General features: G+C 34.5%; 2 protein-coding genes across 2 annotated transcripts; one reads left to right on the forward strand and one right to left on the reverse strand.

Moving 5' to 3' along the window:
* Positions 1-829: 829 nt before the first annotated feature.
* CYP87A2 (cytochrome P450, family 87, subfamily A, polypeptide 2) lies at positions 830-3,658 on the forward strand. The gene is made up of 9 exons (XM_059587691.2): positions 830-1,038; positions 1,418-1,739; positions 1,843-1,992; positions 2,140-2,391; positions 2,485-2,574; positions 2,891-2,969; positions 3,074-3,180; positions 3,302-3,429; positions 3,532-3,658. Exons 1-9 carry the CDS (start codon positions 845-847, stop codon positions 3,656-3,658), a joined length of 1,449 nt encoding a protein of 482 aa, XP_059443674.2. The 5' UTR covers positions 830-844.
* Positions 3,659-3,667: 9 nt separating this feature from the next.
* On the reverse strand, positions 3,668-18,944 carry HAP2 (hapless 2). The gene is made up of 19 exons (XM_059587689.2): positions 18,655-18,944; positions 17,919-18,065; positions 17,434-17,522; positions 15,232-15,271; positions 14,519-14,576; positions 14,363-14,423; positions 13,526-13,604; positions 12,370-12,504; positions 10,886-11,080; positions 9,399-9,479; positions 8,994-9,094; positions 7,946-8,063; positions 7,046-7,078; positions 6,833-6,926; positions 6,634-6,722; positions 5,085-5,197; positions 4,617-4,717; positions 4,066-4,516; positions 3,668-3,747 (listed from the first exon to the last, which is right to left on the reverse strand). The coding sequence occupies exons 1-18, from the start codon at positions 18,829-18,831 to the stop codon at positions 4,089-4,091; spliced, it is 2,139 nt and encodes a 712-aa protein (XP_059443672.2). The 5' UTR covers positions 18,832-18,944; the 3' UTR covers positions 3,668-3,747; positions 4,066-4,088.
* Between the last annotated feature and the right edge of the window lie 220 nt (positions 18,945-19,164).

Raw genomic sequence — 19,164 nt, forward strand, 5'->3', positions numbered from 1 at the left:
CATTGAGAATATCATATAATGCTTACAGCTAAAGAAGATCTAGGGATGAGATACGATTATAAAGAACAAAGAAATAGAAGAATGAAACACAAGAAAGAATAAAAGTGTGGCATCTTCAATGGAATCATCTTCATCACATAGATACTATAGTATTCAGCATGGATATTGGGAAGATTTCGTAAGTTGGTGAAACCCATTAGATTTTAGACTTTCTAGTATTTAATACTCCATTGACGATTGGTTTTCATACTTTGTTTGGTCGGTTAACCCTCTTCTCAAATCTAAGTATAAGCTCTTTGTTCCTGCAAAATCACCTTAAAAAATGCCCATATTGCTGCCTCGTGCTCCTTTTGTTTAGTGTTAGATGTACATTTAACCCAAAGTCCATAACCAAACAAAGAGAGAGAGATTCAAAAAAAAAAAAAAAAACAGAGAGAGAGAGGAAGCATCCTGTAACTTTCGGTCATGCAAGGCTCTTAACACAAACTTTCATAGCTAGCTTTCCGTTGACAAAAGGATAATGGGTGTTCAAGACATATTCTATTCTATCCCCAACAGCTAGGAAAACTTAATATTATTTTTTCTGAATAGTTGTAAAAGTTCTGGCCTGACTATTTAAGAAGATCTCCCGGTTGCTAAGATACATGCCAGCACTTTCTGCTCCTCCCTGTCTATTCTTCCCACGTTTCCCACCTCAAACTCTTCTCATTTCTGGTAATCTCAGCCTGTCCCATTTCCTTTCCTGTAAACACCCATCACAGCATTGTTCTTATTTCTTCCATTCAAGATCTTTTTATTTTTTTTTCCTGAGTTTCATTCAGTAACTAATTAACTAAGCAGCAAGATGTGGGCTTTCTGCATTGGAGCTCTGGTAATCATAAGCATCACACATTGGGTTTACAGCTGGAGAAATCCCCGATGCAAAGGAAAACTCCCTCCAGGTTCAATGGGCTTGCCACTCCTTGGTGAGTCCCTCCAGTTCTTCTCTCCCAACACTTCTTCTGACGTTCCTCCGTTCATCAAAAAAAGGACGGATAGGTAAACTTCTAATAACTCACCATTTTTTCCTATCAAAGGATACTGCATTTATGAGTAGCAATTCGTGTACACAAGTCAGGTTTGTGTCGTGTAAGTATGGGTATAATACTGTACAAGTTAACTTTAACCTGCTAATTTCGTATTAGATTCGTGTGGGGTTCACGAGTTGAGCTCGGGCCGTGTCGAGTCACGAATACAAGACTATAGAAATCAATTATAACCCAAACCATTTAATTAAACATGTCAGACCCTCGATCATATCCTACTAATTTTGTATCGGACTCTAATTAGTTTGAGTGGTGTAAAAAATTGTGCTACTATATGCATTTTCTTATTCCTGTTCTTGTTCTGATAAGGCATTTTACATTCCAATTTTCAGGCATGGGCCGATATTCAGGACAAATTTGGTCGGACGACCGGTCGTTATATCAACGGACCCGGATCTCAACTACTTCGTCTTCCAACAAGAGGGACATTTGTTTCAAAGCTGGTACCCGGAAACATTCACAGAGATATTTGGACGACAGAATGTGGGATCATTACATGGGTTCATGTACAAGTACCTTAAGAACATGGTGCTGAATCTTTTTGGTCCTGAAAGCCTGAAAAAGATGCTCCCTGAAGTTGAAAAGGCAGCAACCAGAGGATTACACCGGTGGTCATGTCAGGACGCCGTTGAATTAAAAGACGCAACTGCAAGTGTAATTTCTGGCTAACCATTATTTCTTTGATTTCCCATTAAAGAATCAACAGATAATTTGTTGTTAATCCAGGTCTAATAATAATAATAATTTGATTTTACAGATGATTTTTGATCTGACTGCAAAGAAACTGATCAGTTATGAAGCGGATAACTCCTCAGAGAATCTAAGGGAGAACTTCGTTGCATTCATACAGGGATTAATTTCCTTCCCTTTGGACATTCCTGGAACAGCTTACCACAAATGTTTACAGGTAAACCAAAATCAGGATAAACAAGGTATCATTAGAGCCGAGGTTCTAAGTTCGAATTATAATAGTCTACGTGTACGTGAAGAGAAGTGTTAGAATATTATTTCAGTAACTAAACTCACCGTTTCCTAACTACTCAATTTTTCTCAGGGTAGGAAAAGGGCAATGGGGATGCTGAAGCGCATGCTACAGGAAAGACGGGCAATGCCCAGGAAGCAGCAAAGTGATTTCTTTGATTATGTTCTTGAAGAGCTTAAAAAAGATGGAACAATTCTCACAGAGGAAATTGCTCTGGATTTGATGTTTGTGCTACTGTTTGCCAGCTTTGAAACCACCTCCCTGGCTCTAACTTTAGCAATCAAGTTTCTTTCAGACCATCCTCTAGTGCTGAAGCAATTAACGGTCAGTGAAGTACTTGAATATTATTGCTTTCACAACCTTTCACTGTTTCCCACCAACTAACAATGCTTTCTACATGTTTCTACCTTCTGATAGGAAGAGCATGAGGCAATTCTTAACAATCGGGAAAATGCTGATTCTGGACTTACATGGAAAGAATACAAATCAATGACATTTACATTCCAGGTGGGTCAAGCACATTCAGTTTTTGTCTTAGAAAATTCTAAAGATCATTACTGACCCGTTAGGGTGCAGCCTAGTGGGCAAAGGGCGGACTGGGGATGAGCCGTAGACTTGAACATCCTGGGTTCGATTACGCACTAGGAGTTTTTTTGGATTACCCGATATACGGTTCTGGTGGGTGGGGTCTTGTATTCAGGGTTTACTCTCAGGGGTTAGTCTGAGGGCCCTAAATATTGAGATTTCACATCATCAAAAAATACTAAAAATCATTCCTATATGTGTAGCTCTGTTCTATGAATTGACAAAGTTCAACTTGCAGTTCATAAATGAAACAGTAAGATTGGCAAATATAGTTCCAGGGATCTTCCGCAAAGCACTGAGAGATATTCAGTTTAAAGGTATGAATTCAAAGTATACAGTACTAGTCAGATTCTTATAACAGCAAGTCATATCAATAAAAAAGTACATCCAATATGACATATTTATGCAAATATTGATGCAGGATATACCATTCCAGCAGGTTGGGCCGTTATGGTCTGTCCCCCAGCTGTACACTTGAACCCTGCAAAATATGAAGATCCCCTCGCTTTCAATCCATGGAGATGGGAGGTGGGTCATATATATCTATTAGAACATTCAATTGTACGTTACTGTTAGCAGTCTGCTGTTAGACATGTTAGATCACTAATTATTCTAAAAACTTAAACTGATAGAAAATTGTGGCAAACAGGGAGTGGAATTAAATGGTGCATCCAAACATTTCATGGCTTTCGGTGGTGGCATGAGGTTCTGTGTCGGAACCGAATTTACTAAGGTGCAAATGGCAGTGTTTCTCCATTGTTTGGTAACGAAGTACAGGTAACTGTCCCAAATCTGTCTGTGAGTGTGTGTGTGTGTGTGTGAGAGAAAGAGAGAAAGAGTCAGAGACAATTATTAACCTATTTACATCTGAACTTCCAGGTGGCAAACAATCAAAGGAGGAAATATTGTTAGAACTCCTGGTTTACAATTTCCAAATGGATTTCACATTCAGCTCTGTAAGAAGGATACAAGGAAACAGGACACAACTCTACATAACCAAAGCTGAGCAATGCACAGGCAAGTCATTTGTGTGACTAAAGACAATACTAAAGGTTCCAGCTTGGCGCCATGCCCATCAGGATCACTGGTCTCAACCTGCAGAGGACAATAGTCAACAATACATTCAGAGCGTGCAGAGGAGAACTATTATAATGGTCTCTCCACTGACAATGATCATGCTATGCTTTTGCACAAGATCACATACAAAGTTTGTATTTAACTTATCTCAACATATAATTGTGGAAGAGAAAAAAGAAAAAAGGAAAAAAAAAAGGTTAATCCAATATACACAAACTCATCAGACTTAATTTCCTTGCAAGAATTAGTGTAAATTTTTCATTGTCATCTTCTCCGCCCCTCCCCCCCAGAAAAAAAGGAAGAATGAAAATTTGTATTATACAGCTTTAACATTACCAAAATATCAATTTGGAATTCGACTATTCTCTCCGCTTAGCATGAAGATTAAACTGTGCTTCATTCAGCAGCCCACGTTTGCGCTTGTGAAATTCATCTTCTCTACCCTGCTTCCATCGCTGAGTGGTACTTAAATTCTTCCTGTGACCGTGCTTGTGTTTGTCCTTATGAACATGATGGAGATAGTGATTATAATCAGTGTCTCTGTTGGAATGGTTATGCCTTCTTTCATGGTAAATGCTTCTGCGCTTATATTGAGGACCATGTTTGCGGTGGTGCCTTGGTTGCTCATGATGTTTATTAACATGAATGTGAGGGCGGTGGTCAAAATCAACGCCATGCCTCCGAATACCCCTGCTACTCTGGTAATCAGCCCCAAAATGATCTTCCCACCAGTCATAAAGAGGATCAAAGAGTCCTTTTTGATGCAACAGCCATAGAAGCACAAGCACTGCAACTCGAGCAGAGTGTATAATGTATTATTTGCCTTTTCTATGGAACATTTACTTCTTGGATTAAAAAACAGAACAAAAGAGAAGAAGAAGGTTTACCAGTTGGGAAAATTGCCAAAAGTAGACCAAACATTACCATCCAACTCATACATATATACTGTATGTGGCATCTGAAGTCAAAAAACCCATAGCATTTCCTTCTGTTCTCCAAAAAATATGGAAATGGAATATCAGTAACTGAACTTCCAGAACATAATGCATATATACAGATATGCATAAGAACAAACACACGCACGCGCTAGATGAAAGTAATATAATGGCCTCAGTGACAGTATGTAACAGACAACATATTTATATTTTTGTATCTCAAACCCTTCCAAGCTCTAGAATAGAAGAATAAAAGAGGCAAACCCAAAGTATCCCCACATTTTTTTTATATAAGTTTTTCTGGAATGAACCTCAAAACTTCAAAAATTTCGGGAGGGAAAAATTGGTCTCACCGTGCATAATAGAACAAGTGCCTGCAAGATATATATATATTAAAAAAAAAAAAAATTTAAAAAGTACCTGCAAGTTCTTCCTGTGATAAAGTCTACCAAACTTTTCCATAGTTTGTTCCAAATGCTTTCAATAGACTCAAAGAAACCATTTATACTCTTAGGTGGTTGAAAAGGAGTACTCTGAAACAAAATAATGCTTAACGTCACTCTTGATAACACATAAATTGCCACAAAAGTACATGGTGACTCCTAAGCATCACTTGATTTTTTTTATCATCTGAATTTTCCACCAAAACAAATCCCAAAATTTACTAAATTTAGTGTCTTAATAGAAACTTTAGGCACGTAACAATTAGTAACACACTACTTAAAAAAAACAACTACGTGCAATTCTACGCACAATCTGAAGTGGAAAAAAATGTACAATCTTCTTTCTACATGTAGTTTCACAATCGAAAAAATACATATAGCCTGTCCTAAGCAAGAATTGGATGGTTTGTGCATAACATTGGATGGTTTCCATAATATTGTCATTAACGGTTCCTTATTTATCACTACTTACAAAAACACTCTATGTATGTGTTTCCCCCAAATCGGAAAAACTATGGAAACACTGGTAAAATTTCTCCTAGCACATTTGCAAATGAAATGAAATTCAGGGGTCCCCCTGTTTTCCTTTTTCTTTTCCCCTCTTTCTCTGCTAGGAAAGGTGAAATATGATAGTCCTCTCTAAATATTTTTTTACATCTCTTGAGGCCAAGACAACGGTCCTGGGTAGAATTTGAAAGCAGAAAAGAGAACAAGTAGCTTCATGTTTATCTGCCATAAATTTAGTGGAAAGCAGCTTTCTCTGGTGTTTCTCTTCCAGGTCCATAAGAGCTTATATCCATCACACCAATAGACAAATAGATAAAGAGGTAAATAGTGGGTAAAGGAGTCTGTGATTTTGCAATCAAATACATCTTCTGAGCTAGCATAAAAAAGCCACATTTGGTTACTATATACCAATGTAGTCAAGAAGATAAATTGAAACCGGTGATTTTGTCAGTATCGTCATTGTTGCCATAACAATTTAGAGTTGCCTTAACACCTTTTATTTTTATTTTTTAATCAAAGGTTACTTAGAGGAATTCACAAACAATTCTGTAGTTTTCACCCAAATGCTGCGTATTTTATGAAGTTATTGTTCCATATGTTTATAACGTTTGTGAACTCTATTTTTTTTAATCTGTTTTGCTCATATATTAGTTTTCTAGTGACCAAAACTCCATTCTCAAACATGAAGAATTTATCAAACAAAATATCCAGCCAAACTTTTCAAGGTTATCAACATCCTAGAATATCCTTTTGATACTGAACAACTTCTAGAACCACATAATCTTTTTAATTCTGAAGCTTTATCCCACATAATCAAATAAGTTGGAAAAAAGGCTTCGTTAAAAAAAAAAAACTACTATCATGTTACAGGAACATCTCAAACTGTAAATAGATATTTCTTTCCTCTCATACTTTGATCGATTTTAAGGTCCCTTCATGATAATTTTTTGCTTAGTTTTCCTATCTCAAGGAAAGGAAGATGTACTAGACAAAACATATTCTCGAGACTAACACCAAACCTGTGATCCATTGTCCAGAACAGTAGCTGTGGTAGTAAATTGGCACTCAGCTCTATCAACTTCATTAAAATTAGAATCCTTTAATATAGCTGCATTAAAACATGATAATTGACCAAGATTTAGTTTATGCCGCTACCTTACTGATCATTCGCAAAAAGAGAAGCCCATGATTCCACCATAATTCTAGTATTTATCATACCTGAACATACATATTTTGCAGCTTGATCGGTAGTTGGGTAGAGTTTAAATGACCGATTTGTAATTTCTTTCGGCTTCATAATAAAGAATTGTTCCTGAAACCATCTAAGCTTTCAAAAACAGCATCCTTCATGAATATAATAATAATAATAATAATAGTAATGAATAAAATCCTGAGAAACTTGGATTGAAAACTATGCGAAAAAAAAGGTACCTCCATGATTGTGACGTCTCTTGTGCAATCAAACTGCAAAAATGAAAACTTCATCACAAATGAAACCACAGGGTTGCATTCTCCGAGGGCATAGTTAATACAGCTTCACAAAATTTATAATTATTTTCATGGAAAGTTTCTATCCATTGTTTTAATTCATTTTTATATAATTTCTTCAAGCTACCGTACTGTATGCTACTCAACAAGAAATATATATAGTAGATACACATAAATTTTATCGTGTAAATTGCTACATCACAATCAAGTAAATGTCCATGAGGTTTCTTCATTTTTCTTCTTGAGATCATGAACATTCTAGTTCAGAAAACTTCAATTTCTTCATACAGTAGTCAAAACCACAAGTAAGCATTGAAGGAACTGAATAGCAGAGAAAACCAATTCAGTCTATTTGAAGTTTCATCAATGAAACAAGATGTCAAAACAATTTTAGAGAATGTAATGTGACCATTTCCATTTATGGAAGGAACACATAGAATTCAACATAAAATCTTTCATGATAACATCAATCTCGTGCTCCACAAAACTATAAGCCCAGATTACATAATACTAAACTTCTAGTAGCTGATAATCCCAACAACAGTAGACCATCCTTGTCCCAAAATAACGCACTCTATACTAAAAAAAACCAAAAAACCAGTATAGAACAGCATTGTCATTATCAGAAATATGAAAAGAGGCATTTGAAATTTCATGGTTACATCCTACGTAATTTACTCAACCTAGTGATTTTCTAAAAGTAAAAGAAAACATCAAAACGTTCCTTAATCCAACTAGGGGAAAACCCCAAGCTAACAAGAAGCTACATTCTCTCAGCATAATCAACAATGAGATAATTGACATTATTACAGGACATGATAAGGAAAACTTCAATAGCAATACCGTTAAACTATATGATGCTTCCAGTTCACCAGTATTCTTAGTTGTGATTGTAGCCACTCCGAATTGAGTAAGTGCTTCAAATGTTGGTATGCTGACACTTAAGATTTTTCCAGGACTCCTAAAAAAATATGGAAGTATATAAGCCAAGGCAGCATAAATAAAGCTTCTTAACTTGTCAAAGAATGAAGATCTTCTGAGATATCAAAAAAATAAGAAAAATACCACTTGGCATGATTTCAAAACAAATATGGAAATGTTTACAACTACTAGAACAAAAAGTCACACATGTACGGACAAACAAAGGCAAATAAATATGTTAGAATCATGAAGTCTTTGAAGTCATAGTAGATAATTAAATTTGCTCAATGCTAAATCCAAGTTCTCTCCCATAATCTTCTTCAAAATTGACTCAATGCAACATCTCCAGAGATATTGACAACTATTTTGTATGTTCTAAATCTATTATTGCATCAGTCATACAATATATTTAGATTTTTTTCCTAATGCTGCTACATTCAAGTCTCTCCCCAATCTTCTTCAGAATACTTAATCTATCATCTCCAGAGGTATTGAAAACGATTTTGGACGTTCTAAATCTTGTACAATATCAGCCATACTAGAAAGGTAAAACTTGCACTGAGCTAAATTCAAGTTCTCTTCCATAACCTTCTTCAAAATTAACTCATTGTAACATCTCCAAAAATATTGTAAATGATTTTGGATGTCCTAAATCTTGTATTACATCTCTGTTTAAAATCCAGAAACCTGAGAAGCTCAAAGGTGTTAGAAATAACATTTTCAGGTTCCCATTCAATTCAAAACTTACAAACTAATTATTGGAAATCAAATAACCTAAATTGTACATATATATATATAGTTGACTACTGAGGTGTCATACCAGTTAATAAGATCAAGTGCTTAATAAACTAACAACCCATGCTGGCAAAATTTGATTAAACAAATAGTTTATGTATCCATGAAAAGCAGATTATCTCTAAATCGGTACTTCAACTTATGGTAGGCAGAGACGTAAAAAAGTAATATTAACCTTTGGTAAACATATTCTATGTCATCAGCACTTAGCTCAATTAGAAGATTTGTATTGAGAACTTCAATGACTCCTATGGAAAATGAATGTGTCCCTGCATTCTGCACCCAAGTCAAAGTGATAAATAAAAAGAAATAGCAAACATTCAAAGGTATATGATGTTAGAATATGAATTAAATAATATGGTATTTAATATGGTATCAGAACAGAGGTCTTGAATTTAAACCCTTAGTTCACAGTTTACCACCCATTTTCAATTAAAATATTCTACGTGGTGTCTAATCCCACATGTGAGGAAAAGTGTGAAGATTAATTAAATAATTAAATTCACCATTTCCTATATGTTTAAATTTTGGGACAACTAGTAATTTAACATATATAATTCAGAAATTATTGAAACATAACTGGATGTTGGTTTATCCTTTCAAACCTTCCTTCAACACCATATAGTGGCAACTGATTCCTCTTAATTCGGTTCAGGTCAGCCTGTCAAAAACAAGATCGATTCTTAATTTAACTTAATTATGAGAAAACAGGTTGTCTTAAAAAAAATCACAATCCTCTAAGTACTTCATTCTAAAAAAGGCAAGAGAAAATGCCAAAATTACAAAACAGATGATGAATGTCAGTGTAGTCTAATAGCCTAAATTAGAGTACACAACAAAATCATATTACCAATACCAGTATCAATTAGAATATTAATCAAATAATTAAATCAATCATTTCCTATAAGCTTAACCTTTTATGATAAGTGATGATTTAACACGATATCAGAGTAGAGGTCCTGAGTTCGAACCATATCTCCGTCATTTACCTCTCATTTTAATTAAATATTTCGCATGTTGTGCTTCACCCATTAAAGGAAAGTTTGGGCGCACACGTGAGGAGAAGTGTTAAAGTATTGATTTAATAATTCAAATTACATCTTCCTATTAGCTCAAAATTTTGGGATAAGTGGTGATTTAACATAATATCAGAGCAAAGATCATGAGTTCAATCCATGTTTCCATAATCAAATCATAAGGATTTGATTACCTTATTTATATTGTATTCATCTACCACATTTTCCCTATAAATAAGGATCATTGGTATTATAAACATCATTAGGAATAAGAGAAGGAAAAAAAAAAAAAGTAGCCTCTAGGGCTTAACCTATGGATGTAGGTTATAGACCAAACCACGTAAATTTTTAGTGCTTATTTTCTTTATTCTCTTTAATTTCCTTTACGTTTATGAATTTCTTCATGGTATCGGAGCAGAGGTCTTTAGTTTGAACCATGTCTTTATCATTCGCCTCCCATTTCAATTAAGTATTCCACGTGTTGGGTCTCACTTATTAAGAAGTTTGAGCCCCACAAGTGAGGGGGAGTGTTAAAATATTAATCAAATAATTAAATCAATTATTTCCTATAAGTTTAAGCTTTTTGGATAAATGATAACTTGACATGCTATCATTGTAGAGGTATTGAGTTTGAACCCTATTTCCGCCATTTACTTCTCATTTCAATTAAATATTCAACGTGTTGTGCATCACCTAAAGGCGAGTTTGAGCCCATACCTGAGGGGAAGTATTGATTAAATGATTAAATTTATCACTTCTTATCAGTTTAAGCTTTTGGGACAAGTGGTGATTTAATAGTATCAATGTTTTTAGGATTTGAGTTTGTTCTGTGCACAAACATGATAATGTATTCATAATTTGCATGAAAAGATGGAACCCCAACAAAAAAGATATTGTTTGTGATGCATAGAGAAAGACTTGGCAATAAATTATCAATAGATAATTCATCTTACAATAATTCTACAATTCCAAAAGGAGGGAAATCAAGGGGGGAAAAGTGGCTAATATGAGGAACATAAATTAGAGAAGGTGCTACTTCAATTTCACTAACCTCACGGAAATTCCACAACTGATTATGCAAGCAACTCCAAAATGGTGAAGCGCAAAAGCTTGGCTGCCCATTGAATGCTTCATAACTGACACCAATTTTGTTACATTCAAGGCCATCTAAGGTAAACCTAACTCTCTCAAGCAGCATCCACATAGAAAAATTCATCCCCAAATCATGTGGTTGATCACCATCACCCTTCCACAAAAGAAAGAAGAAGCTCTCAGCAACATATAAAACTTTGAACAACTATTAAAGTCCTCACTCAATTAACATTCAAAAACAGTAAACAAATGATAAATTAGTACCATATCTGGCAGCAATTCAACTCAAATGTTCTAGGAGGCATAAACATCTTATATATGCCACAACGGGTACCTGGTGTAGGTAGTTAAGCTCAATTTTCAAAGAGATATGACAGAAATTTGTATCCTAGACACTAAAATTTATCCAACCATGTAATGTATGCCACACATGGTATTTTGGATAAGTAGAACCTTTCTAAGAGACTAAAGAAGAATAGCTCAAAATTAGACCTACAGTTAAACCTTGCAGATCGCGTAACTCAACTTTGTAAGAACTTCCGGAGCATATGTACATTTGGCACTATTTTCTTCTGATCCAACCATGTTCCATCATGCACATCCCAACATAAAATACAGTTGTCATCCTACAACTACCATATACCTTAATCTTATTCCACAATCCAACCAATACCACAACTAACTCAGGGACCAGAAAAACAGGTACTGCTTCATCAATGCATTCCATCTAGGGCCTTTTCTTATTTTGGGGGGATGGGGGTTAGTAAAGCACTGTAAAATGCCAAGTAAAGCTTACTTCACGCCATATTCTATTCTTTTTTTCCTTTAAGATATCAGAACAATACAACTTGAAAGACACCCTAAATTATACCACTCACAACACATTCTATGCACTATGTCAACATTTACGTAATACATACATTATAAGAAGCTAACAAAATTAGTTGTAATGTCTAATAATCAGTATAAGATGTTAACAGGTATCATGTAATAACTATACATGGCATCGGATTCTAATTCAAGCTCTAAACCTAATTTGCCAATTTTTCAGTTTAATTGGAACAACACATTTTTGTGTGTAACTATGTTTTATACATTCTGCAGACATGCCGACTTTCCAACAGCTACTTCACTAGAGCCATAACTTCAAAAAACATGTGCAAAAGCCAACAATACAAATAACAACAATAGCAACAAATAAGGCAAATCGGATATCCCATTTCACAAGATCCTTGTTCAAACTAAGTCCATCTTGGCCCACTTAAAAAACTAATTACAATTTTTTTTTGAATAAATAATTAGCTTAATACAACAATTTTGTTTGATGAAGATGCCAAAAATAAGAAAGAACTAGGAAGAGTAAAAAGAATGTTTTGGTAAATATTTTTGATTATAGCACTTGAAGTCAATGGATATTAATCATAAATCTATGCATAAGTATACCTGCCTCGGTATTACAAGGTAGAAGTCCTCAAATGTCGGTATATTTGTATATCCAACAAAATCACCAATAAGATTAACCCTTAGGAAATCATCAGTGGATGTTACTGTTCTGTTTTCAGGACCCACAATCACTTCCTGCTAACAAAAAAAGGCCAACAAAGTCTTAGTCAATAAAGTTATAACGTGGACTTTTTGCTTTGACACAATGAAACACAAAGTAATAAACTGAAGCTTGAAAATTACATGACCTAACAATCATTCAGCTAAAGGGTGTCAATGTATGTGAAATATTTCCATTTTCAGTCCAGCAAGAATATAAATACAGAATCAGAAAGATAAAAACATAACAAATGAAGGTAAACTAGCGTGATGGGGCGCCAGTTAGTGCCACACAGCATTCCCTCTCTCTGGAAGCCAAAACTAACAGACAGAATGAATGGAATCGTGAGCTGGCCACTCCAATTTAGCTGCCCTTTTTTTGAAGAGTTTATCCAGAAATGTCTCACTTGGAATTTTTGCTAATTTCTATACTAGCTAAGCAACAAATATTTTGTAGTTAATGCTTCCTAGTTTGTTATAAGGCTTTAAATAATTTTCCTAGTCTTTCCTCCAATCCTTAATCCATATCACAATTAAGTTATTTCCCCTCTTCCTAATCACTACAACCTGCTACTTCACTATCCTGGCACTTCTTCAATTAATTGGCACGTAGTCTCACCATCTTCCTTGCATAGGTTAGCTCTAGGATCAGATATACTACCCAGCCAGAAAACTCAGTGTTTTTCAGCATCATGTGTCCCAATTTATTCAATATTTGAACTGGATCACGTGGTGTGAAGTCTATTTCAGAAGATGAGCACAAAAAGTTGATATATCTTCTTTGTGTTTAATAGAAGATGGGGAGTGGAGTCAACAGTCACCAAGCAATCATTAATTATTAATCTCATATTTATCATTATATTCCCTCTGCACTTGAATATCCTTATCAGAAAAGATATGTTGCTTTGCCATTCACTGACGAATCATTGAATTCCAATGTATCTACCATTATATATATCTCTATATGAATTATCTACATATATCAATGCTTTAGTTTTACCAGCATTGCACGTGCTTCTTGTTAGATAAAGTACAAGGATATTAAGAAACAGCGTACCGAAATTTTAGATCCAATCTTGACCTGAATACGAACACTGAATCCCAATGATCGCTGTCCAATACCAAACACATGGAACCTAAGTACATAAAAAAAATATATATCTATTAATTCTGCCATAATGCAAAATCGTTTGCGAAATTTAGAAGATGACTTAACAAAAAAATAATAATAATATAAAAATATACACAGTAGATTGATAATGCAGAATTTTCTATAAGCTGAACCTTCAATCCGTAATCCAGGTGTAAGAAATGAAAATTATGAGGAGAATAGATAATACCAGACTAACTATGATCTCAATTAAGAGCTTCTTCACCAACCATTTTAATTTGGCAAGTCATACACTGACTAAATGTATGGTATTTGATTATTTATTAAGAGTGTAGCATTATGAAGAAAAAAAAAACTTAAAAATGTGTCAACTCAAAAACTATTCTAAGAAACTTTAAAAACTAAGTTTTAATACATAATGAAACTTTTAACAATCATATAACCATGAAAAAAATATTATTTGACTAAATACTGATCGATACACGTGTGTTGACAAAAACAATCAAATATGGCATCTATGTGTAGGGGAGATAAACGGTTTGGGAGTTTCACTAAGAATACATTAATATACATATTTGAACATCACTCTAACCCAAAAGCTTAAGTTAATGGGCTTGGGTCCACTTATGTATATTAACTTCTCTTTTTCTTTATATTTTCTCAATGTGGAACTCAACACTCACAAGTGCACTTACAACACTATAAGTTGCTATAAACATCCAATCAATCATGTCATCAAGAAATGTTCATAGACTGACCAAAAAGGCAACAAAACAGCCATACCAATCACCTGGAAATCGGACACAATGTGCAGTGTTGGCCTTTCCTTTCATCAACTTGTCAACTGATGGAAACAAGATTTATAATCAATTACCACAGAACCATAAGAAGCATCCTGCATAGAAAATTGGAGAATTATGAACAAAAAGAAGCACTTACAAAAGTTTCCACATGATGAAGGCATCCGCCTCTGGGGCCCACAGGGACAACATATTGGCTAGGCAGAAAGGATATGAAGAGGAGAAAGAATAAAACACAAACTGGTTAAAAACAAATGTAAAAGAAAAAAATAAAACATGCATAATCAAGTTCAATGTCATAAATAAATGTCTCAATGTAATCCACAGTATTCCTCAAGTGTGGGATATTCAAATGCAATAAAGAGACAAAAGCGGTAGAGCTACAGAAATATCACTGACCGAAGAATAAAATCAGATATAGCTAATATAATTATATTTTTTAACCCAATCAAGATCATTGTTCAAAGGTAATTAAGCAGTTCTATTACATATCAAAATCTTGATCATCAAGGTTAGGATAATTCTTCAGATCCTCAAGATTCTAAACATAACGTACTTGACTATTTTCCACAAAAATACTTATGATTACAAGCATCAACATGACACATACAGCTACTGTCAATAACTGAAGTTTATTAAGAGAATATTTGATTCAAAATGAAGTGAGTATGTGAGGCTACGAAAGGTTCAAACTGATAAAGATATTATCAAATGTAAAAAATTAGTCATGCCCATAGAAATCTCAAGTAAACTTTACTAAGTAGGATAATCATATAAATGGCATTGTAGGTACTAGAAAAAGAAAAATGACAACTCCAAAAGCAAATTAGATCCAAAATGGAAGAAATGCACCTGAGTATGCTCAATAATGTGACCCTTTTCATCTCGTAAACTACAAAACAGACAAGAAAGCCAGTCAACTAACCTTTTTGTGAATTTGTAAAGCGACTCATAAATTTGCATGTAGCTTGTTTCACCAAATATATTAACTGAAACTTGGCAAGCACGTTCTCAATAGTTGAAAGTGTTGGGAGATAAAGCGGTTATGGAGTTTTTACTAAGAATACATTAATATACTTAGTTGAACACAACTCTAACCCAAAAGCCTAAACTAATGGGCTTGGGTCCACTTAGGTATATTAACCACTCTTATTCTTTATACTTTCTCAATGTGGGACACAAACCTCGCAAGTGTATGCACAACAAATCTCTCCTCACTTGTGAGTCTCTTTCACATTGACCAAACTCCCCCACACACAAGAGTGTTACGCGTACTCTACGAGAAACCACTCTTTTTACCGGAGTCAAGCCAAACACATCAAACTAAGACACTCATATCAGCAGCAGCGGAAGCTAACCATGAGCTCTGATACCAATTGTTGGGAGATAAAGCGGTTATGGAGTTTTTACCAAGAGTACATTAATTAATATACTTAGTTGAACATGACTCTAGCCCAAAATCCTAAGTTAATGGGCTTGGGTCCACTTTGGTATATTAACCACTCTTATTCTTTATACTTTCTCAATGTGGGACACAAACCTTACAAGTATATGCACAACAAAAATAAAACAAAGGAAAGTTAAAATGAAATAGGCTATACGGTCATTCCAAAATCAAATACCATTGGCACATTGTCAGAGTATTATATAAGGGCGATATTTTAATATTTCTTATTTAGTAATATATGAAAAATATATAGAAGTCGACAACTTTGGGGTTAATCTCTCTCTCTCTCTCTCACACACACACACACACACAATAACGCATGATAATACAGACAAGGTTGTGGAGGTCTTTGGTTCAAGTCATGGTGACCCCCATTTTGTTGGTTTCCTTCGTTGAGAATGTGTGAGGCCCACAATTAGGTGGACTTACAAGTGAATGGGAGAGTTAGTTTTAATATTTTTTTAAATATAAGTAATGCATTTCATTAAAAGCGCCAAAAGTTGCAACTCTAGTATACAAGACTAATCTTCTCTTTATCACGTTTCAATTTTACCTGATACCCCGAAGGACGTTAGTTTTGATGTATTTGTGAGCCTGGCATAAATTGTTGACCTTCCTCTAGCCAGCAACACCACACAAATTATTCACTACAATAAGCTAGGAATTAATTGAAATTGATGCGCAATTAAATAGAGATTAAAAAACATATATTACTGATATTGAATTGTCAAAGCATTTATCAAATATGTAGATTCTGGTGTCAAAACTTTACGCCTGAATTAAAATATCCTTCACATTTGCTAAGTAGCATATTGTAACAGATTCTCAATATAACAAACTGATTGCTGAAGCAGACATCTCCAGCAGAAATTCAAAAGCATAAATGTGTGATGAAGAAGTAATTAAAAAATTATAGTGAAAACTGAAGATGAAAGTTAAGAGTCCATGTCCGCTGTTTGCATATCTAATGACCTTCCAGGCATATGATCTCCAAGCAGAGAAGGATAATGTCAATAAACTGCTGAGAGAGATGAACTAATCTAGTCAAAAGCAACATTTCTACCTTAAGGATATTTAACATTTGGCCCAAGGTTTGTGTAAGGTGGTGTATAAGCAGGGTTTGTATGCAAGATTGTAAAATCAATTAATACGACTGTCAAGAAATTTTTTTTTTTAAAAAAAAAATAGTAGTTATTTAAAGAAAACTAAATATGACCAAAATTGTCCTTTTTTTTTTTTTTTTAATTGTGATTAGTAACTTGCTCATACAAAACTTACGACCTAACCCTTCACCTTTTCTTACAAAGGAAGGACGTGTCATTTGTGCTTGAGCTCATTGGCTTTTCTTTTCATTTTTACAGCCGAATATATTTTATATGTTCAACCAATTATCTAGCAGAGCTCTTCCACTTTATGGCTGTGTTATCGGTATATGCGAATAAACTGCTAAAATCAAAAGTCCAAAATAGAAGTGCAAACATTGGAATAGCACAATTATTACTTAAACCAACAAATTTTGCACAATAGTTAAAAGATAGACATGGAAAAGTCATATTGAAAATAAAAATTAGAATGAAATATCGGGAAAAAATTAGAAGATTCCTTGCCTCTCACATATCTTCACAACTTTTGCATCAGCATTTGGCTCACATTTGCGTGTCTTAACATAAAACTCTTCAGGTTTATAAGAAACATCCTGGAAAAATGTTTAATTCTCAAATGTTATAACAACTAACTAAATTAGAAATCAGGGTATGTAACAAGTAGAAGGTTTACTTAATCAAAGCATCTAGGATGGGCAAACGTTTAAATTACGGACAACCATTTCTCCTAATAACTTGTTCTCTACTTATCAGATTCACCTAGCTAAACTTTTTGTAGAAGATTTTTATTCTTTTGGGTTGCCACAGCTAAGATTCAAATTTCTTGCTCTATATAAAGTACACAATTCTTTTTGGGGATAGAAGAAAATAGAATAAACACTTGGTATATAACAAATTAGTTCCTATAAAATAAAGAAGAATATTTTCTAGAACCACAAACATATACTCCCACAGAAACACAACATAAATTAACAAAATATTTCCCATACTCGAATATATGTTAGCTGATACACGGCGTATGCAGCAGATTTGTTGACTGTTAGCACTGGTGGTATTCGCAGAGTTTGCATCTTGTTAGTAGTTGAGTTCTCCTCCGCCTCCACTACTTCCGCCACTATTGAGGCCTCTCCACCACTCTGTATAATCAAAAGACAATTTACATGGAATTTAAAGATAATTGTTAAGCAATAATACACAGAATAAGCTGTACTAAATTTTAAGTCTATACAGGCTGACATTTCTAAACGCTGAATTAATTTCAAAAGCATGCTTGCTACAATTTCTATAAAGTGTACAACAACCTTATTAAGAGCTACGAATCAACATCCTCTACATTTTCTAGGATAAACTGTCAGATTTTTCCACTAATCTTGAATTAATCTTAAAAGTACCCTTACTACAATTTCAATGAAGTGTAATGCTATTAAGACAATGATAGAGATCACATATCTTCGTTTGTTTCCATTGATTTCACCTATACCATATTCGTGATTTACTCACCTAGGAATTTACTGGAACTTTGGAATTTTCCTAAATAAACGTAATTTCTCAGTTCTTCTTAGTTGCGAAAAAATCGAAACGTCAATTTTACCAATCACAACACCAAATGCACAAAAAAATACACTATAAAATCGGAGTAAAACAATTCTAAAAAACTCAAAACTAAATTAAACACGGAGTACACAAAATGTTACGTTAAGGAAAAAGAAAGAGAAGAATATTTACGGAGCCACTGGGAACCGCCATGTTCAAGACAATCTTCTTGGTGCAGTTGAGATTATCGGAGTCGGAATTCTTCTCGCACTTCTCGAGCTTCGACTTGGAGAGGATCTGGACTCCGTGAACACCTTCATGGCCAAGAAAACCGAGAACGAAGATGAGAAACAATATCGTATGCCCCATCTCTTAGGGTTTGGGTTCTCAATTTCTGGATAGGGTTCGGTTTTCAGTGACTCCTTTTGGTTTGGGATTTCGGAAACGAATGTGTGTGAGAGTGAAGAGTGAAAGGGACACATAAAGAGGGAAAAGAAAAGAGGGAAACGGTTTTTTGAAACTGCAAATAACGGATCGTTTGGATTATTACAAATCAAAATCGTTCTTTTCTTTTTGTATTTTTTCCTTTTTTTTTTTTTTTTTTTTTGTTAAGTACACTTTTATAACACGTTGGTATCTATGTGCATCCAATAAACAAGAATGGCCTTTCCATCCATAATACTAACGTCGATCCAGGTCAAT

The sequence above is a fragment of the Corylus avellana genome, chromosome 3, assembly GCF_965113065.1.
Source record: "Corylus avellana chromosome 3, dhCorAvel1.hap1.2, whole genome shotgun sequence".
In the NCBI taxonomy this organism is placed as follows: domain Eukaryota; kingdom Viridiplantae; phylum Streptophyta; class Magnoliopsida; order Fagales; family Betulaceae; genus Corylus; species Corylus avellana.